Source organism: Rhinatrema bivittatum, chromosome 3 (genome assembly GCF_901001135.1).
Source record: "Rhinatrema bivittatum chromosome 3, aRhiBiv1.1, whole genome shotgun sequence".
Classification (NCBI taxonomy): Eukaryota; Metazoa; Chordata; class Amphibia; order Gymnophiona; family Rhinatrematidae; genus Rhinatrema; species Rhinatrema bivittatum.
In genome coordinates this window covers 531161068-531185655 of record NC_042617.1, presented here as the reverse complement: position 1 = coordinate 531185655, position 24588 = coordinate 531161068, and the positions used below count along the sequence as shown (strand labels likewise).

General features: G+C 42.9%; 1 protein-coding gene across 3 annotated transcripts in view; it reads right to left on the bottom strand.

Moving 5' to 3' along the window:
- AGBL5 (ATP/GTP binding protein like 5) overlaps positions 1-24588 on the bottom strand; it is a 740606-nt gene that overhangs the window by 165489 nt on the left and 550529 nt on the right. For all 3 annotated transcript variants that reach the window (XM_029596295.1, XM_029596297.1, XM_029596296.1), the window contains one exon: positions 12851-12984. In XM_029596295.1, coding sequence (XP_029452155.1) covers positions 12851-12984 — 134 coding nt within the window. The remainder of the gene's footprint in view (positions 1-12850; positions 12985-24588) is intronic.

The window sequence follows — 24588 nt, the reverse complement described above, 5'->3', positions numbered from 1 at the left end:
TCCACTTTAAGCACAGCTCCCATCTTCTCAGGAACTGGATCCGAAGAGATGCCAGTAGAGATGCTTGGGGACTCCCCTGGTGATACAAGAATTGTCCAAGTGGGCAAAGGTGACCTTGGTGGACTTTGTGGAGAAGGGATGTCAGGTGATGTCAGGCTCTTGCCCCCAGATGGTGAGGAGCGGGGGTCAGAACAGGAGGCGGGTGACCTGGATGTGCTCCCAGATTTACATCTTCCAGAGTGATTGGCCGAATGGGATAGGCAGGAGGAAAAGTGAGAGGTTCCAGGACTGGGAACAGAAAGGAGAAGAAAGTGCAGATTATATCTGTGATCTGGTCCAGAGCATGCTGACAGCGCTGTCCCAGAGTCAAGGCAGGGCATCCTCCTCAGAGACCATTACTGGCTCCCCTTCAAAAGATGGGAGAGGCAGGAGAGAGAACAAAGGGTCTGGAGTTTGCAGGCGGAGACCTTGTGAAAAAAAGCTGTGGTACTGACATGTTCCTGGCGATCGGTGGTGGAAGGTGCAGAGATGGGTCGTCAACCTTTGGCTGATGGGCCGTCAACCATTTAATGAGTTAAGGCAGTCTGGAGAATTTCCCTCATTGAATCCTCAGTCAGGCAACATGGTAGGACAGGGTACTGGAGATCTCCACCCCTTGAGCTCTTCAAGGCTTCAGAAAAAGGGCTTCAGAAAAAGGTGACAGAGGAAGCAGATCCTAACCGTTATCTGAATTCGTGGAGATGATCAGAGGCAGTTCAAGCAACTGTGCAGTTTTAGTGATTTGCCTGGAAGAAGTCATAGACTGCAATACTATTTTGGAACACACTGTAGATTTGATGGAAGTGTGCGCTCTGGGCTTCTTCATCGACTTCCTTGATGGGTGCATTGAGAGCTTCGATGACTGTGTCAATTGCATCGATTTTAGTGCAGTGCGCAGCTATTTGATATGTGTTGGTGTATGAGCCTTCGATGCTTTTGGTGCGTCAGCTTTTTTAGCTGGTACTGAAGCCACATGCATCAAATGTGTCAACGCCGCTCTGTGCTTTGACTTCGGAGGTCGTTCCGACGCTGTTTCTGATGCATCTCGATGTGGCATCGAGGATGCATGGTGAGGGTGGTCCTTGTCCCTGACCTGCGTGTCACCATTGCTGAACGACCTACTGTGGGTGCTCCCAGATGTCAATGGGGACGGAGGCTGGGCTTGTAAATCTCAGGGATTCAATTTCGCCGCCCTGATTCTCAGCACCTGTGGGGACATCTGTCCACAGGGACTGCAATTCGCCTGATCATGGTCAGGGTCCAGGTATAGATAACACCGGTCGTGGCCATCCATGAGTGACATGATCTGGCCACAGGAGCAGGCCTTAAAGCCACTGGATGCTCTTTTTGCCATAAGTGATTCCTCTTTCTTTTTTTTCTTCTTTTCTATTCCCAGTCGGGAAGTAGCATTGAAAAGTGCTGTTTTGGGGCTCGCTGAGCAAAGAAAATCTAAAAAAGGGGTGCAATGACCGAAAAATAGAGAGGGACCCGAGAATACTATCCATGCAGAGCGCAGACAAAAAGAGATTGAGAGGATGCTGATGACTCCCGTGCATGCTCAGTGGAGCAAAAACTCTGATAGCTTTGAGAAACAGTTTCTGTCCAGTGCTACCAGGGGGCACAAAACCACAGATCATAGCTAATTCAGCCCTGCTTATCAATGGAAAAAATAATGGATATTGTGTAATAAAACTGCAATTCATTGAGAAAGGGATTGTAATGAGAGTGTATAGTGTGACTTTTGACACAGTGTATTATAGCATATTGTATTGCTATCTTTAACAATATTTGTTAGTTAATGTAAAATCACTAAATATAATTGAGAGAAAAAATTCAATAACGGTACCTTGGGGACTATGACTGCATGTCCACACACTGTGGAGAAGGAAAAGATGCTTATGATGATGGCTGCATAAGTGGCATGACAATGTAGGCCTCTTCAGATGCCTTGTGATCTCATTAGTGGATGCCTGTAAAAAGCAGGTTAAAGAGGATAAAACCAAAAAGATTGAAAGATTATTTTTGCATTGTGTAAAAGTATAGCAGAGTCTGGGTATGTCTGTAAATTTGTAAAGAAAGGAAAAGAAAGTGAGTACAAGAACAGAGGATAGGTAAGAGACTGTGTGTTAACTTGAGGAAAGGTCATAATGCAAGGTAGCAAGTGCAAAAATGTATTGATGAGACAGCAAAATGAAGACTCACCAAGTTGCAACTGCAAAACTTCAGGTTCCCCTGGAGGAGAATGTCAGTGATTCAAAGCTCTGGGATAAACTCCTCCAGGAGTATGAGTCTGGATGGCTGAGGAAAGATCTCTGAAGTGCACCAGGCATGTCAGTAGTCAGGAATCCGATCTGTGATCACAAATTATCTACACTTACACTTGAGCTCACTAAAGGTCATCTCAGTGCTGACGGAAGCAGGATGGATAAGAGTCCAGATAAGCCATGTCTGAACATAGTTGGTGAGTTTGGAATATAAAGATGGATAGAAGAATTTTTCAGTCACTTTATGGACCAAAACTTCCACCTCGAAAGAATGGAAGTTAGACTGTCTTGTTGATATATAAAGCATGCCCTAAAAGCAGTACATCTATCCTATACTGATGTTTGTACCAACACTTCCTCATAGCATCAAGGTTGCTGCTTGGGACACTCAACAGTGAATCAGGAGTCTTTCATGGGTAAGTTCTTGAAGTAACGTGCTCTACCTGTTGCTGCCGACTCCAGAGATGTTACTGCCATGCTAGATATTGTGAGCTCTCCTGCAAGTGGAAGAGTAATGGCAAGATGAGCTCAGCTGTAAGCTAACTTCTGAGATCGGGGTATGGATATGGGATAAGATGGAGATTACAATTTTGGGACATGGTGGTTGTGAGAGGGTGCTCTAGGAAGCAGAAGCATTTAAATTGCGAAATCAGACGATGAAAGAATTTTTTTTACATGTCAAATCTCTGAACACCTGTGCTTTGGAACAACTATAGAATGTAGAAGGATTTCAAGAAGTGCTTTCCAAGTAAACACTGAAATAATTGTGTGTGAGAAACCAATGTGCCATGAGCTCCTCACTTCACTCACTCAAGCACCTGTGCTTCTTACAGAAAATTAAAAACAAAATCACTCAATCCTTGACTGATGTGTGAACAGATTTTTTTTATTTCATTCCAATATTCAGAGGGAAAATCAGCACTTAAGATATACTCAGTAGTATTGCTTCTTCCTTTGTCCAAATGTGCATGAGGTTATCCTAGGGATACATATCCAAGAACGTATAATGAAAGGACAAGATTCTTACAAGCGAGAGAGAACTTATTCTGCAACAGACACACAGGGCCAGCTCTTCTATTAGGTGAACTAGGCTATCACCTAGAATCCAAGATGGAGAAGATAGCAAAAACATTGCACCAGAGCTGCACCAATAGCCCAGAGACCAGAACAATGCTGCCAATGCATCTACCTAACCAGGCCCGCTAGTTAACACAAGGGATGTGCATCAGGTGCCCGATTGTTTGTGCTTTCGGGTTCGTGTGGCCACGGGAAAATCTCGTTTTGGCGTGGATCGGCATTTTTTTTTTTTTTTAGTAAAAAACAATTTTCATGAAAATTCGGGGGAAAAAGTGTTCGTATCTCATTTTATCCGATATATAACGAATTAAGAACTATCGTACGATAGTTCTATTCATTATAAAAATGATTCACATCCCTAATTAAACACTGCCCCAACACACTGCCTCAAAACTGCTTCTGTACTTCCATGGTGGTAAACAGCTAATTGGGCCAGTGGTGCATTTCCAGCTCACCACCTCAGGCTGAACCTCACAAAAACTGCTGTGGCAGGCCTGGCAGGCTGTAGCCTAAACAACACTCCTACTCCACCCCATTCTTTATCAAGATAGCCAACTATGACCGGAGTATGGAAGGTGTGAGGGGGGGCAAGGCCTCCACCAAATTATATGGAGGAGCCCACAGTGCAGCTAGATCCAGTCTTCCTCAACTTGCAGCAGTCACTTTTTTTAGCTGCAGTATTTTTTTATTGACTTCCTTGACAGCGGAGCCAGCTGGAAGAGACATCACCACTGTTGGGGCAGAAGCCAGCAAGTTCCTTGGGTGCTGGGAGTGGTGACTGCCAGTGGTGACTGCCCTGGGAGAGATCAAGGAGCCAAGACAAGTCTGCAAGTTGGATACTGCAGATTTTGTGTTGGAGGAAGGACTCAGAGCCCCCAATGCAGCTGTTAGGTAGGAAGCAGAGAAGGGAGAGACAATTAGATGGGACTGGGGGGAAGATAGAAAGATGCTGCTGGGCTGGAGGGAGGAAGAGAGAGAGGATGCTGTTGGAGCTGAGGGAAAAAACAAAGAAGGGGCTAGTGGAGCTGGGGTTGGGGAATGAGGAAGAAGAGTTGGTAGGGCTGGGAGGAAGATAAGGGGGAGCTGTTCAGGAAGAAGAGAAAGGGGAGCTGTTTTAATTGTTTTAATAGCACTCGTGATATCAATAATAACAGGAAGGGGTCACTATGCCGGTCTCACCCAAAAATATGGTAAGCGTTCCTCAAAAGGTTTAAGTGATGTGCAGATTTCTAGAAGAAATTTAGACCCATTTGTAAAAGTTAGTAAAGACTGTCTTCATATTGGATATATTAATGCATGGTCTATAAGAAATAAGGTTGAGATCATTATGGATAGCATATTTTCTTATCATTTGGATATTTTATGTGTAATGGGGTTCTGGCATCATGAACATGATACTGTTCTTATGAATAGTGTATGTCCAGCCAGATTTGTGTACTTCCAGCAGGCGCAAGGAACTAGACATGGGCAAGATATAATGGTGTTTTTTAAGCAGTCTCTCATGATAAGTAGGATAGCTCAAGATGTAGGCTCACCTATAGAGGCTCTATGGATAAAAGTACACATTTGGATTATTTGCACTTTGTATTTTCCTCCTGTCAACAAATAGCTAATTTATGCTAGCTCAATGATTTTATGAACATATTAGCTTTAAGATTTAAAAATGCAATTATTGTAGATGATTTACATTTTGAAGTGTGCGATTCTATGGGAATGCAGGAATTTGCATCAATATCTCTGGTATTGCAGGGCATACTTTGGATCTTTTGTTGTGTAGGGAATGTGATACCAGCTACTTGAAGGATGTTTAGAAACATGAAGTAGCTTGCTCTGATCACTATTTCATTACCTTCACATTAAAGGTGAAGGTGAAATGTAAAGAGAGGGGTGCCGCAAAGGAGAAAAGAACTAGGCATCCACTGAGCAATTTAAGGAGTGTTGGTTAGCAAAGCTTAATCTAGGTGTATGGGATACTTTGTTTTTAGATGCAATGGCTGATAAATGGTACTGTTCCTTATTGCATGCATATAATCAGGTTGCCCCAGAATATGAGTTTAGAGTTAGACTGAAAGAATAGTGTGCACCTTGGTATTCAGCAAGTGTTAGAGAAGCAAAGTGGGAGGTAAGAAAATTTGAGACACACTGGAGAAATGCAAAAGATGAGAATGCTTTGTTAGAGTGCAAAAAGGCATTAAATGATTATCGTGGTTGCTGCATGAGCACAAAAAAAAATTGTCTGTTGCATTTAGAGTGGGCAATTAATAAGCCGTTAGAGCTATTTTCTATAGTGAAAAAGCTAACGGCAGGTCCAATGAACTTGGACAATGAGATGCCAGATTGTGAGCTGCTAGCTAATTATTTTGATGAGAAAATTCAGAATTTGCAGCGGCAGCTAGGATCAATGTCAGATGGACTAGGGCTGGCCTGTGCCCCTCCCATAAAAGTGACGACAATAGGAATCGGATGATAACAAGCCCTTTATTAAAATGCCCGACTCTGGCCGAGTTTCGCTCCCTTGCACAGAGCTGCCTCAGGGGCAATTCATTTTACCAGGACTTGATTTGATCAATGCGGAAAATATCGTATTGATTGTGCCTTCGGTGCCGATGTGTTCTCACTCGAATAGACTTTCTCTAATCAGCCGTATCTTAGCTAGTCAAGATACGGCTCGTCATTTTAAATTTGTCATGTACAGAACGTTTTGACTTCAAAGCAGCTATTACGTAGCAACACTATGCTGATTAGAGAAAGTCTATTCGAGTGAGAACACATCGGCACCGAAGGCACAATCAATACGATATTTTTCGCATTGATCAAATCAAGTCCTGGTAAAATGAATTGCCCCTGAGGCAGCTCAGTGCAAGGGAGCGAAACTCGGCCAGAGTCGAGCATTTTAATAAAGGGCTTGTTATCATCCGATTCCTATTGTCGTCACTGTTACACAGCTCACTGGATCGGCTACCGCTTTGTTTTTTGGGTCCGCCCCTCCCATAAAATACATGGACAGAGTTTAATATGAGTATGTTAAAGGAAGTTGGTTTAAAAGGGTTAAAAAATCTGAAGGAGGTATTTTTTGAAATTATAAAAAAAAAATGGTTAAATCTCTAAGCGATGGTGTTATCCCAATAGCCTGGAAGTAAGTGCCAATAAGAACTATTAAGAAGGATATTAATCATCCCGCTACTGACTTGGCAAATTATCACCCAGTTTCGAATTTGCCAACTGTTGTAAAGGTTTTAGAAAAGGTAGACTTAGAGCAGTTGGAAGATTTTGTAAGTTATACTCAGATACTGAACCCGAATAATTTTTGGCTTTCATAGGCACCACAATACAGAGTACCTACTTTTTAAGTTTAATGACACATTGCTGAATAGTTTGGATCAAGGATGTGCAGGCATATTGATTCAGCTCTATCTAGCTGCAGCATTCGATATGGTAGATCATGAGACCTTGAGTGCATTCCTCAGTGTGCTGCAGCAGTCAAAAAAGCAAACAGAATTTTGGGAATTATTAGGAAGGGAATGGTTAATAAAACGGAAAATGTCATAATGCCTCTATATCGCTCCATGGTGAGACCGCACCTTGAATACTGTGTACAATTCTGGTCGCCACATCTCAAAAAAAGATATAGTTGCGATGGAAAAAGTACAGAGAAGGGCAACCAAAATGATAAAGGGAATGGAACAGCTTCCCTATGAGGAAAGGCAGAAGAAGTTGGGGCTATTCAGCTTGGAGAAGAGATGGCTGAGGGGGGATATGATAGAGGTCTTTAAGATCATGAGAGGTCTTGAACGAGTAGATGTGAATCAGTTATTTACACTTTCAGATAATAGAAGGACCAGGGGGCATTCCATGAAATTAGCAAGTAGCACTTTTAAGACTAATCGGAGAAAATTCTTTTTTACTCAACACACAATAAAGCTCTGGAATTTGTTGCCAGAGGATGTGGTTAGTGCAGTTAGTGTAGCTGGGTTCAAAAAAGGTTTGGATAAGTTCTTGGAGGAGAAGTCCATTAACGGCTATTAATCAAGTTTACTTAGGGAACAGCCACTGCTATAACTGGCATCAGTAACATGGGAGCTACTTAGTGTTTGGGTACTTGCCAGGTTCATGTGACCTGGTTTGGCCTCTGTTGGAAATAGGATGCTGGGCTTGATGGACCCTTGGTCTGACCCAACATGGCAATTTCTTATGTTCTTATGTACCTTTCTACATATGGTATGAGTGGTTCGGTGTTGAGTTGGTTTCAGCCGTATCTGTCAAATCGGAAGCAGACGGTTCAGATGGGTGCCCTGCATTTAACATGGTATAACATTCAATGGGGTGTGCCACAGGGGTTGGTGTCTCTGTAGTAGCTTTCAACAAATATCGTTCACCTTTAGGTTCATTGCTGCAGTCTTTAAATGTAAAATATTTTATGTATGCCAATGGCGTTCAGTTCTTTCTACCTTGCACCCCCTATGGTGAGTTACCAGAGATCAGGCTGCAAGATATAATTAAGGAAGTAAAGGGGTGGCTGACAGATAATGATTTGTTTTTAATATTAAAAAATCTAGAATTTTATGGGTGGGAAAGGGCTTTGATGAAAAGAACATGCAGAGGCCCTACTGGCAGATGGTCTGTCTGTTCCCGTTCAAATGCAAGTAAAATGTTTGGGAGTCTTTTTTGGACTCTCAATTGACCATGAAGCAGCAAATTCGTCATGTATCAATAAAGGCTTTTTATAAACTTAAAATGGTTAGGCTGTTAAAAAATTTCTTACCCCAAGACCTTTTCAAACAATAATACAGGCTTTAGTTCTAAGCCACTTAGATTATTGTGGTGTCTTGTGTGCAGGATTACCTGAGAGGTTAACACATGTGTTACAATTGGCCTAGAATGCTGCAGCTCAGGTGTTGACTGCTCTCTCAAGAAGAGAGCATGTCACTCTGAGAGACCTACATTGGCTTCTGATTAAGTGAAGGGTACGATTTAGGCTAGTGACTATGGTGTTTAAGCTTTTCAAAAGTGTATACCCATATGTATTAAGAAGCTCACCGAAGCGGACTTTAAGATCAGAGGGTACTCATTTGTTAGCTATTCCTCCAGCTAATAAGTATAAACAGGTACAGACAAGAGCAAGAATCTTTTCTTCTGCAGCAGTATCTGAGTACAACAATCTGTCAGTAGGACTTTATACTCAATTCATACGAACATCATAGGTGATAGCTGTTTTGTAGAACGTGATACCTCATATAATGTGGGAGCCTCTCTATATTTATCAGAGGGTACTCACTTCAAAGGTGTCAAATATATACAACATTAACCATAATTCTGAAAATTGGTTTAACGCAAAAAGACCTTTTTTTTTATATAATCATTGGTATCAACATTCAAGTTTTCCGTGCTTTGCAATTTTTTTTGAAAATTTTATCTTAAAGTATGTATTAAAGACAGATCACTTATCATTCATTATGCGTGGCGTAAAGAGGTGACAGCTTTTTCCAAAGCACCGGCTTGAACCAGACACGTCAGTGTTTCGTGGACTTCTTCAGGGGTATAATCTTGCAACAGTGTATTTTTTGAAGTCTGTCCCGTCTCATAACGCTTTCAGCATGATCACAGCTAAAGCATGATCACAGCTAAAGCGTTATGAGACGGGACAGACTTAAAAAAATACACCATTGCAAGATTATATTGTATTATATATTGTATATATATTGTATTATATATTATATTATATATTATATATTGTATTATAAGCTTATAATACAATATATAATATATAATATATTATATATTGTATTATAAGCTTATAATACAATATATAATATATAATATATAATATATTGTATTATAAGCTGTGATCATGCTGAAAGCGTTATGAGACGGGACAGACTTAAAAAAATACACCGTTGCAAGATTATACCCCTGAAGAAGTCCACGAAACACGGACGTGTCGGGTTCATGCCGGTGCTTTGGAAAAAGCTGTCACCTCTTTACGCCACTCATAATGAATGATAAGTTATCTGTCTTTAATACATACTTTAATATAAAATTTTCAAAAAAAAAATTGCAAAGCACGGGGTTCATGCCGGTGCTTTGGAAAAAGCTGTCACCTCTTTACGCCACGCATAATGAATGATAAGTGATCTGTCTTTAATACATACTTTAATATAAAATTTTCAAAAAAAATTGCAAAGCACGGAAAACTTGAATGTTGATACCAATGATTATATAAAAAAAAAGGTCTTTTTGCGTTAAACCAATTTTCAGAATTATGGTTAACGCTGTATATATTTGACACCTTTGAAGTGAGTACCCTCTGATAAATAATGAGAGGCTCCCACATTATATGAGGTACCACATTCTACAAAACAGCTATCACCTATGATGTTCGTATGAATTGAGTATTTGCTTGATAAATCATAATTGCACAGTAGGACTTTATAAGCAACAGGATTTAAAATTATTTAGAAAAAGTCTTAAGACAATGTTTTTTGAAGAAGCATTTGGATGAGGTAGAAAAATTTTAGTTTACTGTGTCTTATTATCTTGTTTTATACGGTTTTATGTTTTATTTCGATTATCTTATGATTGAACAATTGTAGTCTGCGCTGAACAAATATTAGGAAGTTGTGGAATAGAAAAGGTTTTTAAATAAATACAAAAATGGAGGAGCGGTTGGGAAAGAGAGTGAAGGGTTGCTGGGGCATGGGAGAAGAAGAGGAGTTGCTTGGGCTGGCGGGCGGAAGCGGCAGCGGCACTTGGAGAAGAGGGAGGGGTGACTGGGGGGGAGAGAAAGGGCTGCTGAATTTCAGGAATGGAGAGGGGGATGCTATGACAGAGCTGCTGCTGGTATGTAGGTGTGTAATGGAGGGGCACAAGACTGAAGGTTCACTTAGGGTGTCTAATACCCTTGCACTGGCCCTACAGGGAGCAGAGGCTGGAGCAAGGGTTGGAAGCTGTGGAAACCCCATTTACAAAAGTTGCTGAGATCATGCTGCATCCATTTGGCCTTAGTTTTGAAGGTGCAATGCATATATTGATATTCCCAGGATCCCTGTTCCAGATATCTCTGTACGTTTTTGTACACCAACAAATGTTGCAGAAGCAAGTTCTGAATTTTCCATCCATGTGAGTTTAGCTTCACATTCCGAATTTAATTGTTCATGTTTAAAATCAAACTATCATACTGGAAGAAACTGCGTAGTTGATGACATTTTATTCTGCATTGATTTTCTACTATTCTTACTATGATGTAGTGAGCCATGTAACACTTTTCTCCTCTTTGAAGGACATGTGTTTGAGTGCAGTGTTATTATTTTCAGTATTAAAGTATAACTTTACAGACCAGGCCAGTGGGATCAGTGATAAGAGCTGCATACTGCCAAGCGAAAGCCCTGGGTCAGTGCATTGGGATGCTAGCACCTGATGGGAATCTCAATCATTCGGAGGTACCTAATAACCGAACATAAGATTCAGGTTAGCCGAGTTCCAAAGGAAGTTTCGTTTTGTGGCTTCTGGCCAAGGACTGTCACTGCAATGGCAGGGCTTAGTTGGAAGAGAAGTATTAAAACAGAGGGTAATCCTGGTAGTTGTAAATGAAGGCTTTTGGTGCCAATTCCTTTTGAACTGGAAGTATACAGGAATAGGAAGACTTTTCTGAGCCAAAAAAAATACAATTTTACAACCATGCAAGCAATGTTCAGCAAATATACCTATAGAAAAAATGAGAACTGTTCTTAAATTTCAAGTTAAGTTTTGCAGTAGTTTCAGTTAATTTTGTTTTAGCCATAATTTTAGATTTGTGCTTATACATGACATAACAAAACCACTGTAGCACAATTATCACTGTTCTCTAACATTTGTAATACTTGGGCAGGAGATTCAAGATAGAAGTTAACTTAAATGCTTTAGTATTTCCACTGAACTAAGTTGCTGAGCTGAACATGAGGGAGCTACACATAGGGAGGGTAATTTTATAACAGCCTGCTTAGGGTTCAAGTCTGTATGCAGGTTTCTGCCCGAATTGTCTAAGCTGACTTGCAACATAGGTCTGCTTTGAAAATTAGTAGAGATGTGAATCGTGTGATCGATCGTCTTAACGATCGATTTTGGCTGGGGGGGGGGGAGGGAATCGGATTGTCCCGGTTTTGTTTTTTTTTAAAATCGTGTAAATCGTAAAATCGTGTAAATCGAAAACCGGCACACTAAAACAACCCTAAAACCCACCCCGACCCTTTAAAATAAATCCCCCACCCTCCCGAACCCCCCCAAAATGTCTTAAATTACCTGGAGGTCCAGTGGGGGTGTCCCGGTGTGATCTTCCACTCTCGGGCCACGGCTGCGTTAATAGAAATGGCGCCGGCGCTACCTTTGCCCTGTCATATGACAGGGCAAAGGTAGCGCCGGCGCCATTTTGGTTCCTGTCCCCCGACGTCACGAGCGCAGGAGATCGCTCCCGGACCCCCGCTGGACCCCCAGGGACTTTTGGCCAGCTTGGGGGGGCTCCTGACCCCCACAAGACTTGCCAAAAGTCCAGTGGGGGTCCGGGAGCGACCTCCTGCACTCGAATCGTGTTGCCGTATTGCAAAATGGCCATACGGCCGGCGCCAAAATGCCGCCCTCCCCCTTCCCCCGATTTACGATTTTTGACGATAAATCGGGGGAATTCCTATTGTATATCACCTCTAACGATTTTTGACGATTTAAAATATATCGGACGATATTTTAAATCATCAAAAAACGATTCACATCCCTAAAAATTAGTGGGTGTACACAGAACCCTGCTTGGCTTGGGAGCAGGGACAAATGTGTATATGTACATTTATGCTCATACTTTCAAAAACAGAAAGTATGCAGATAAATGGTTTCCCCACCCCAATTCCGCCCCGGGGAATGCCTCTTTCTAGTACTCATAAAAGAATGCACAAAATTAGTTTTGCAGGTATAACCCCCCAGGCCATTTTCAAAAGCTGATTTATGCACATAAATCAGTTTTTGAAAGTCAGCTCTAAAGGTTCAAATCAGTATTTATGGAACCATATATTCCCAGCAATTAAGAATAAGAAAAAAAATAACAGTCAAGTCTGAATTAAGAAAAAAACATCTTTTGCACCCAAAAATAGAGACCTGTGAAATTTTGGTAATTTCACTCATTAAATTCTCTCAAATTTCCAATAAATATGAATGACTCAAAAAGCCACCCTTTAATTCAATTAAAGGAAGACTTATAAATACAAAAAGCTCAATGAGTTTAATCCATATTAATACACATTATGAAGCACAGAATGTGATGTAAAAAGGATAAGAATCAATGATAATGAAAATATCACCTCCATTTCATACCCCATGCAAAGCTTGAAATCTCATCTCCCTTGATGTTTCTGGCCTTGCCCCCACTCCCAATCTGCTCAGTTTAGCCTTGAGGCAGACACACTACACTGCAACATGTGCGTGACTCAAAGAAGGGGTTTTTTTTTTGTTACCTGTAACAGGACAAATTCAAAGTCTGTTGCAGGAACTTCCCTTGGTGAATCTCCTTTCTGAAGTCCAGTTCTGTCAACAACAACTTCTGAGTCTTCACTGTTTTTAAGTGAGGATGGATAAACATTGTTGCTTCCTATATAATAGAAAAGAGATCTTTGAACTTGTGACCTACACACAATATCAAAGAAAGAACATAATTTAACTACCGGTATGTAACCCTCTTCAGCAGAGGAGTCCAGTGATTAATACTCTGCACTGCAAAACAAGACTCCAATTTCAGCTCCTAGTTTTCAGGTTGGAAGTGCCAGTGAAATAACATTCTTGGCCTGAGGATGGCATGGGAGGGAAGAAACTTTAATTGCTTACTGCAATCCTTACACTGCAAGTGACACTAAACAGGATGCTTAGGAGTTTGCCTGCACACTACCCACTCTACTATTCTTCAGTTGTAAGAACAACTCCCAAAAGGAAAGGCAGGTCTCAGATTTCATAATATGGGCATCCAGGACCTCACTCACTCAACACCTCCCATCCACTCCAAAAATTGCCAACAGACCGGATATTGGGTAAAACAAGGCCGCAGCTTTAATTCAATGACCCGAGCCCATAATACAACATATACATATTTAAATACATATTCGGATTTCAGACTATCCCTCACCTCCCCGCGTATCCGCCTCTTTCCGGCAGGATAGCCACTCCAGCCACTCGGCTCGATGTTCTCAGGCCCCACACAACAGGCTCCGACTCCTGCCGCCAACTTGCCAGGAGCCAGCCTGAGTGGACCCCCTACAGCATCCTGCAGGGAGTCTGGCCAAGCGGCCCCCGCCTCTCACCAGCAAGGGGCCACTCCCTGACAACAGCCCAGTTGTCTACCATCATTTGAATATCTGAAATCCGTCCTTGACATAACCATAACTATAACAAAATTATGGCTCGGGCCAACCGCTATGCCCAACACCTTTCCCCCCCCCCCAGCTGCGACAAATTCCCCTCAATGTACAAACACATAGTCTCAATAAAATGGGTGGGTGGGAGGGTAGCAACTACCACGCCAGACTATCCTCGCTGCCGCGCGAACCCGAACTGCTCCTTCCCGTGCTGCTCACCCGCCCCTATACCAAATTTGAATTCCCCCCGCCAATCCAAATCGCCCTTTGCTCTGTTTTCTTTTCCCCGCCTTCTCCCTGCCAATCCCTAACCGCCACGAACCCCCTTCACTCACTCCCCCCCCCCGCACTCCCCCCCCCTCCCCCTCACCCAGCTCCCTTGTATTGCTCAGTGAGCCTGGGCCCACATTAATTTGACCTCGCGGACACATGGTCCACTCGGTCGTTCAAACTATTTACCTGGCATAGCTGCCTGGATGTCCCACTACCACCTTAAACTTAACATGGTCCATATTAAAAAAACATTTACACGGATAATTCACAAAAGAGATCACATCACTCAAACACTTGCCGAACTACACTGGCTGCCAATAGAACAAAGGGTTTAATATAAAACACTCTGCACAATTCACAAACTAATTAATGAAGAAAAGCAGATTGGTTAAACACAGCGCTGCGCTTACAGGTCCCCCAGAGAAATCTTAGATCAGCCAATAAAGCCCTTCTAACCATCCCTTCAGTCAGGACAGCCAGACTGACTCAAGTCAGAGCTGGACCAATTTTGTAGAACACAATGCCCCTAGAAACTAGATTACAGAGAGAGTTAAAACTCTTCAAAAAAAAAAAAGTCTAAAAACCTGGCTTTTCAAAAAAGCTTTTTACAGTGACAATGGAGAATAAGAAATATGAACTAACAGGCAACGGAACATCAACACACAGCACAAAGTCACCTAGATGCGTATTTGCATATTTTATTTTCTCTCATACTTTACTTTTAAAGCTAAATAGAAACAGTATAAAGTACTATGCTTATATGGTTACCCTATTAATCATATATATGGACAAGATCCATGTCACCTTTCATATAGATTGTATTATTGAAACATGTAACCGAAACTATATTGGCACTTTGTAAGATAGTAGGACCCAAGCTGAACATTAAATATATGTGCCTCTCTGTAAACCATTGTGATGGTGCATGACCAAACGATGGTATAGAAAAGATTTTAAATAAATAAATAAACAAACAAACAAATAAATAAATAAGTTCTCCAACTAAATGGCAAATATGGCATATTCAGTCACTTATCTGCCTAAATTATAGCTGGAAAAGTAGTTATCCGGCTATAATTTAGCCAGATAGAAAAGGGACGTTCTGAGGGCATTTTGGGGAGGGACTGAGATATCTAGCTAACTTAGACGAATATTGGGTATATCTGGCTAGGTTAGCTGAATAATTTTAGACCTGCTTCAGAGCAAGTCTAAAGTTATCTGGCCTTGTGTGGCCAGATAACCTATCATTTAACTAGCTATATTTATTTATTTATTTATTTTATTTATTTATTTATAACTTTTTTTATACCGAAGTTCAGGTAACAGAATTACTTATCACTCCGGTTTACATTATAACAAGTAGAAAACAATGACAACATATGTCTTACAATGAACAAGGGAGTGAACAACTTGGATAATATAACATAACATAACTAGGAACAGTAGCAGTATGCACTATTAGAGCGAGACTAGCACATGGGGAGGGAGGTTTGCTAATGGGGGGGAAGGGGGAAGGAAGACTGTTCGTGGAGGGGGGGAGGAGGGAGAATAAGAATATTTAAAAGTTGGTTAAGTAGTGCTGCAAAATTAAAAAAAAAAAAAAAAAAAGAGAGAGAGAGAGAGATTCTGGGCCTACAAGCCCTAACCAGACCCTCTCCTTTATTTTACTTGAGCTCTAAAGGCTCAACCCTCTGGATTGAGCCTGCCCCCCATTTCCTCAAATTGGCATCTTAATTTAAAAAAAAAAAAAAAAAGGGCTGAGGATCGTGCCTTACCCCTCCCCCTCCCCCACCCCTTGCTCCTGGGTTTCCAGCTTTTTAAAAAATATTCTTCTTTACAGGGTCCCCACTATCCCACCCCCTTCTATCGTAAAGAGAAGATTCATGTGGCTCGGATCACGGCAGTGTCCTACCGCGATCCGGGCCCAGCACATCTTCTTCTGCGTTGCTAGGCAGTGCTGCCTAGCAACGCAGAAGCAGATGCACTGGGCCCAGATAGCAGTAAGATGCTGCCATGATCCGGGCCACATGAAAACTTCTAAGGTACAAAGGGGTGGGAGAATAGAGTCTGAATGGGAGGGGGGCCTTGGAAAGAAACATATTTTTTTAAAAAACTGGAAACTGGGAGCAGGGATGAGGCACAATCCCTGGCCCTATTTTTTTTTTTTTTTTTAATTACGATGTCGCCAATTTGAGGAGTGGAGGGCAGGCTTTGCCTTGCAGGGCCAAGTCTTTGGAGCTCAAGTAAAAGGGAGGAGGTGGTCTGGTTGGGGCCTACAAGTCTGCGATCTTTAAATTTTTTTTTTATTTTGCATTGCTACTTAACCAGCTATATTCTTTTGAATACAGTTGGTTATATGTAAAGTTATCTGGCTAACTGCAGCCAAACAACTTTATACATAACCTTAGTTCCCTCTAAGCTGAGCACGGGAATGACTGCTCATACATTTCGGAGCATCGCTCACAAGTTTTACATGGTCGCTCACATAAAACTTTCTTTGTGCTATATACAGAAATGCAACCCTAATACTGGTAACTCAAAAATTGTTGGTTTAAAAAAATTGTTGCTCACACAAAAGTAATTTGCATAGACCTAATCACTCCTTGGAGAGAACACAGTAACAAAACAGACCACATTCAAAAGAATATCCAGTTAGGTTTAAAATTATTCAGCTACCATTAGCCTGATAAATTTAATTGGGAATATTCAGTGTTACATTTATTCCATCGTATCCAAGACTAGTTATCTCGCTAACCTTAGCCAGATAACTTGTCCACTAAATGGCCTACTCAGTATTGGCCACAACATTCCTACATTTCCTCTCAAACTTACTTCCCCCTGCTACATTTTTCTATTTCTGTGGATAGAACCATCCTTCTTTTCTCCTTTGACTGCAACCCTGAAATCATCTTTGGGGTCATCTCCTCCTCTGTGCACATCCAAAATATTGTTAAAATATGTCATTTCTGTATAATATTACCAAAATCTATCATTTTTTTTCAGAGCACACTACCAAAACTTTTATTCATTTTCTCATCACTTTCGGCTTAGACTACTGCAAAATCCTCCTCACTGGTCTGCTGCTTAACTGTGTTTCTCTGCTACAGTCTATCTAAAATTCAGCTGCTCGACTTATCTTCCTCTAATGTTAATACAACCACATTAGTCGTCTTCTCACAGCTCTACATTAGCTCCTACCTGCCTCTGCATTCATTTCAAACTACTACTTCTCACCTACAAGTGCATGTACTTTGCAGCTCCACGTTACCTCTCCTATATCCTTCCTTGTAACCACTGTTCATTGGCCAAGCTGCTCCTGTCTTTCTCCTCCATTGCTAATTCCAGACTCCCCGCTTTCTGTCTCATGGCAATGTGTCCCTGAAACAGCCTTGCTGACTTTATGCACCTTGCTCCACCTCTAGCTCTCTTCAAGTTTTACTTAAAGACCCACCTTGTTAAATATTGCTTTTAAATCCAAAAACTCTGACTCTTCCTCATCTTGGTCCTCTCATGTTAAACATGTTTTACTTTAACATTTAAGTGATTACTATAAAATTATTTGTCTTGTCTGTTTCAGCTAGTTTTTAAGCTGCATAAGCAAAGACTGTCTCTTTTATGCATCTGTACAATAGTGCTATAGAAATGTTAAGTAGTAGAAGGTGGCATTGTACTGCTGTCAGAAAACAACAAGTAAGTAATTAACTTTTCGCTGATGACAAGCAACTAAAAAGAGCCATGCTGATAGGACTTCTTAGCTAAAGGGGTGGGAAAGGGGAAGGCAAGACATGAACAATGCTAAACATCAGAGTACAGATATATGTTTTGCTAGAGGCCAAATCTCTTTTTTTTGCCTTTTATCTCTTTTTTTAAACCATAGAATATGAAAGTCATGGCCAGGAAGATATCCCTAGAAACCATCAGAAAAGGATCCTAGGAAAGTAGGAACTGACCTTGTGAAACAGACAGTTTGAACTTTGAAACTTGATGGGAGGCATATGAAGGAAATAGATTGATGAATGTGTTGACAGAGCACCATATTGCAGCCTTGAAATTCTCTTCTAAGGGGCCGATGCAATACAGTGCGATCAGCCAACTGTTCAGCGCCTGCTTTCTATGCTAATTTATTGCATCGGCCCTAAAGTGGGTAAACCTTAGACTAGCAACTGGTGTTGCTATAGCCCTGACAACATGAGCCATAATATGCCCTTTTAGGAGTTTGATTTTCAAAAGGATTTACACACATAAAACCTGGTTTATGCACATAAATCTTCTTTTCAAAATCAATTGGAGCAAGTGTTTGTGTGTGTAAAAGCGTGCACATAAATCAATTACACGTGTTCTTTTACACACACTCACAACAGGTGTTCCAGAGCGTGAAGAAAAGATTTATGTGCATACTTTAGATTTTTAAAAATATAAGCATAAATCTACATGCACAAAGTTACACTGCTCATAGGCAGATATAATTTCGTGCACATACTGGGGACGCACACAAATGTAAGTGGACTTATGGGGTGAAAGGAACTATGGAAGTGCTCCCTTTATTTTATTTATTTAAAAAATGTATAGACTGCCTAGACCCAGTTCAAAGTGATTTGCAAAAGAAATAAAGCAAACCCTCCTCTCCCTCCTGCCAAAAAGCAGCTTTTTCCAAATTCTACTCTACATCTTCCAAGGAGTCAGAGTTGGGAGTGGTGTGATGGTCCTTAATTAGGTACACAGCTTCTTTCGTCATCTCTCCATAGAGATAGAAAAGTTGCATACCTGCAATGGGGTTTCTCTTTAGGCAGGATAAATCGGATACAAGTGGGTGACATATGATGGTGATGACATGAACTAGCTCTCTCAGAGCTCAGAAAAACCATCTAGGTTTCCTGAGCGTATGCAGGCATCACCTCACAAGTCTCCTCAGTCTAATGCAGTGCTTAAGCATCAACTCCTGAGGAAAGAGAGTGGATGTGTGTGTCTGATTTATCCTAATGTATAATGAGAACCATTGTTACAAGTAAGCAACTTGCTTTCTCCATCGACAAACAGGAGGAATCAGCCACACAAGTGGGGAATTCCCAAAGCTGATGGTTGCCCCATTATAACTTAGACCTGGATTTATTTAGGGCAACCCATTCCAGTATATTGGGGTGAGGGTGGTCAGCAGCAAAAGCAAGATTTGAAGATCCCAAGGAATCCAGAAAGAGGCAGGGGAGCCGAAGGTTTTTCTTTTTTTTTTTGGTCAAAATACTTTTTATTAACAGGGAAAAGCAGCACACACATACACTTAAGGTCATGAACATAATGAATAACAGCATAATCAGTATGACAAGGAGAACGTATAACGGGCAAAACACCCTCACTGGTGCTGATCCCTGATTTTTAATGATGTTTGTAATCCCCCGCCCCTTATCCCACCCCCCCCCCCCTTCCTATCCGTACAGCAAGGCCCCACTAGTACGGTTTCTGGAGCCCAATCTCAGTCATACCTCACACATACACCAGTCATACACTACCCTTCCCCTTATCCCCGCCCCCTAACCCCAATGTAGACCATATTGGCGTGTAGCCATTGTTCCTATGCCCATCTTGTAAAACCATGGGGAAGGCATCAAAACATGAATTCCAACAGTCACAATAAAATTTGTCTGGCTTCCGTTTGCCAGCCAAAAAGTCCATTCGTTCTAGCTGCAAAAGGGAGGCCATTCTCTCGAACCACGCAACAAGGGACGTTGTTGCCGTCGCGTCCGTCCAGTCTGCTAAGATGGTACGACAGGCCAGCATGACAGCCACACGCTCGAATTTAACCCACGAGCGGCCTCCAGGGATGGACCCAGTCGGCGAGCTCATCAGCAACACCCTTTCTGAGATGCTGACAGCTGATCACATCCATTATAGCTGTCCAAAAGGGCCACACTAATTGGCATGCAAACAGGCGGTGAAAGAGTGTGCTGTCTGTCATGCCACATTTAATACACAGAGAGGACTGAGTAAGCCACATCCGAAATCGGCGGATGTCATCATAATTAATGCAGTGCAAGATTTTAAACTGTACTTCACAAAGGCCGACATCGGGAATTAGCTTGTATAAAGCGGTAAAACAGGCTGTCATCTGTGGCACGGTGATGGCATAATCCAATGTAGAAGTCCAACGGGTTGCCAGATATTCCAAGCGGCCGGTGGACCGAAGCTTTTGGCCCATCTTCTTCTAGCCGGTGATCGTGTTGGCAAGACAGGCTATATCAAAAACATTAGTTGCAAAGGTAATTTTGTCCCTCAGCTCGGCTGTGACCAGGAAACGGACTGCAGATAATGGCGAGCTTGAAGGTAAGCACAGAATTGCTGCACTGGTAATTGATAGTTACGCGCCAGGGTGGCAAAGTCCAGCAGCAGGTGGGCTTCCGGATCATACATGTGAAAGGCAAAAACTAACCCCCTATCCGTTCAGGACTGAAAGACAGCACTACTCTCCTGGCCTGGCAAAAATTCCACATTCCCCAAAAAGGGTATTAAAAGAGATCGAAATCCAGACAGACCACTGAGCTTACGCAGCCATTTCCAGGTCCGTATACATGGATATAATAATACCTTAGGATAGTTTGCTGCGCAGTGCCCTCCCGGGCGCATCTGTAAAATGCTTAATAGGGAACCAGGGGCAGACATCCTAACTAACATCCAATTGTCACAGTAGTGATAGGACCTCGTAAGCCATTCCCCCACAAAGCGCAGTTGACAAGCTGCATTATATAATCTAAAGTCTTGCATATTAAGCCCGCCCTTTTCGCGGGGGTGCTCTAACACGCTATAGGTAAGCCGGGCGTGCTTCCCCTGCCACAGGAAATGTTGGATACTGGAGCACAGGCAACGGACATCCCCAATAGTCAGCCAGCAGGGAGCCATATGTAACAGATATAGGATCTTGGGCACCAGTACCATTTTAACCAGGGCACATCTACCAAAAAGAGACAATGGAAGTAGGTTCCACAGTGTTAACTGCGATTGCAGCTTAGCAATACAGGCAGAAATATTCAGAGCATACAGCTGTTCTAATCGTCGCGGGACCCAAATCCCTATTTGAATTTACCCAGGGCCCAATGAAAGGGAAAGGAGCCCACCCAGGTATCCGATAAATGAGTATGTAAAGCCAAGGTCTCAGATTTAGTATAATTTATTTTGAGGCCAGCAACCTTCTGAAATTGATCAAACAGGTGAATGATGACCAGCACACTAGTTCGCGGTTTGCCAACAAACAACAAGATGTCATCAGCGAACATAGCAGTTTTAAGGGGGTGGCCCCCCCACACACACAAACACTATTCTCACTGAAATTCTTTTCCCCTCTGAGACGGATGACAAAAGGTTCTAGGGTTAATACGAACAATAGGGGGAAAGGGGGCAGCCTTGTCGAACCCCGCAGTGCAGAGTAAAAGCCTCTATGGGTGTCCCATTAAGCAGAATAGTGGCGCTTGGATTACTATATCAAATCTGCAACCATTGTAAATACTCACCCGAAAAGCCATTCCTCTGCAGCGCCCAAAACATGTAGTCCCAAGATAGAGAATCGAAGGCCTTTTCAGCATCTAGACTCAGGATCAATGCTTCTGCCTCTGCCTGATAACCAAGCGCTGCCAAAAGATGCCTCACATTTCATACCCCCCTGGTGGCCCTTGACAAAACCAGTTTGATCTTCATGAATAAGGTGAGGAAATATAGTGTTTAGCCGGGACGCCAGGACGGTCGCTAAGATTTTCGCATCGACATTAAGTAGTGATATGGGGCGATAGGATCCTACCTCTAAGGGATCTTTCTCTGGTTTGGGAAGTACCACAATGATAGACTGATTGGAAGCCATGGATATTCCATTGGTACGTAACAGGTCAGTATAGTATTTTTGTAAAAGGGACAGGACAACAAACCTCAAAATTTTGTAATATTCAGAACAAGACCGTCTTGTCCAGCAGCTTTACCCAAGTGATTTGTGTGTGTAAAAGCGTTTCAGTTTCTGGATCACAGAATAAATTTCTTGAGTAGTGATAGGGCCATTTAACGCTGTGATATGTTCCACCATTAGTCTGGGCCACATAATCGCATGGAAAAGGGAGTCCGCGGTCTCCTCATCCATGAGTTTAACTCCATACAGTGATTTATAATAGCTTAAAAACTGAGCCGCAATAGCTGCAGGGGCAGTCTGGTGTACACCCTGACCGTCTTTTTACCCACTATGGACGCCCTCTGCCCTCTAGGTCATACTAAGTGAGTCATGAGTCGACTCGCCCAGTTACCGTGCTTATAAAGTTAAATTCGGTAATAGCAAAGGGATTTAGATGCCCGTTGATGTAATAAGCAATTTAAAGCCTCCTGGGCTCTGTCCACCTGAGCTTTGGCTTCAGCTGTCATATTTACCATGTGATGTTGTTGGGCTGCCTTAAGAACCTCAGTTAGTCTCAAAATTTATGCATTATATTTTTTATTTAGTTTGGCCACATAGGCTATAATAGCCCCCCTCATTACCGCCTTCCCTGTTTCCCACATCGTCGCAGGGGTGACCTCCGGGATGTCATTGTGAGCCAAGTACTCCTTCCAGCAACCTTGTAAATAGCTATGGAACGCCTTATCTAAATATAAATCTGGGCGCATACGCCATGAGAACGGGGGTCTGGCACTGAGTCCACATTTCAAGACCATTGTCACAGGAGCATGGTCCGAGAGTGAGATGGTACCAATACTCGCATCTTTCACCCTGGAGAAATACTGATCCGAAACTAAGTCAGAATCCGAGACTAAGTCAGAATCCCCCCTAAACGGAACGATACCGCAGCGCCGCGGAGCCTCGGTTGGCCTGGGATAGCCGGCCGCATGGCCGGCGAGCAGAGCCGCTCGCCTCGGGACTGGAGCGCGGACAGAAGGGGGCCGCCTCTCTCCCGTAGCGCACCGCACATTCGTGGGGAACCTGGTGCTAAATCATTCGTAGACGACCTGATTCTGAGTCAGGGTTTCGTACGTAGCAGAGCAGCTACCTCGCTGCGATCTATTGAAAGTCATCCCTTGAGCCAAGCCGGGTGGGGGCCGGGCGAGGAACCAGATGGCCGGGGGGGGGGGGGGGGGGGGGGGGTCGAAAGGCCCGGCCCGGCGCAGCACGGCGAAAGGCAAAAGAGCGTCAGAGTGGGGGGGGGGGGGGGGGGGAGGGGGAGGGCTTAATCTTCTTCGAGGCACAGCGGGGCGAGGGCTTAATGCTCAAATATCCTGGCGGTCGGTGCAGCCGGCGTAGCGGGGTTCGAAAAAGGTCGGGATGGGTTCCAGGAGGAGAAGTCCGTTCGTTCACTTCTTAGGGAATAGCCACCGCTATTAACTGCATCAGTAGCACGGGTTCCTCTTAGTGTTTGGGTAATGGCCAGGTTCTTGTGGCCTGGTTTTGGCCTCTGTTGGAAACAGGATGCTGGGCTCGATGGACCCTCGGTCTGACCCAGCATGGCAAATTTCTTATGTTATGTTCTTACTAATAAGTAATCCAACCAGGAATAAATATGGTGTGGATTGGAAAAAAAACGTAAAATCCAGTTCACCGGGGTGGAGAACCAGCCAAATGTCCAGCCACTGCAGTTCCCGGCACAATAGGTTAATGCCCATGTTTTGATCTGTCTCAGAGATAGGTTTAGGGGGGTTGTTGTCGAGGTGCTTATTAGCAACTCTATTAAAATCTCCGCCTACCACCAAGCTGCAGTCGGAAAACTCCGTCAATAATTTACCAGGGTGGTAAAAAATGCCGGGGAATACACATTTGGGGCATATACATTATAAAGTGCTACTTTCTGCTGGTATAACGTCCCCACTACAACAATATAATGCCCTTCTGTGTCCTGGCAAATGCGCGTGAGTTGAAATGGCTGGTTTTTGTGAACGAGGATGGCAACCCCCGCATCTACGCGTAGTGAAGGAGGAATAATAACACTGGCCCACCCAATCTCTCCATAATTTAGCATGCTCTATATCACCCAGGTGGGTTTCTTGCAGGACCACCACCTATGCTTGCATACATTTAAACATGATGAATAATTTTGTCCACTTAACTGGCGAATGGATGCCACCCACGTTCATGGAAACAATCTTAACTTGTGCCATAGTACTTAGGTAGTATAAAAACAGATGATAAGAGCCCCAAAAGGAACTCCGTTACAGAAACACTGAACTCCCCAAGATCTCCCAGCCTAGATCTTGGAGAAAAGTAAAACATGAACACTACATGCCACATCTTAGAGTCTTCGCTCAGGTCTATATTTCCTTCCCCCCCCCCCCCCCCCCCCCATATACACCCTCAGCCATTCCAAGCATCCATACCACTTGTACCACAAACATACATACAAATCTCCGCTCCAAGAGGCTCAGAGCCAACCCCATCCTGTACACTCATCACCGGGTGTCAGGGTCGCCCTCCTCCGGTCCCATTCCCTCCCCACGTTTCATTGTTTAGCCCTGTAAAATATGCCAGCGCTAGGGCAGAGTTCCGAACTGAACAACAATAGGAGCCCCCTAGGGCACTCTTAAAGTATATCCTCTGTCTCTTGGGTGTGATTGTGAAGTAACACACA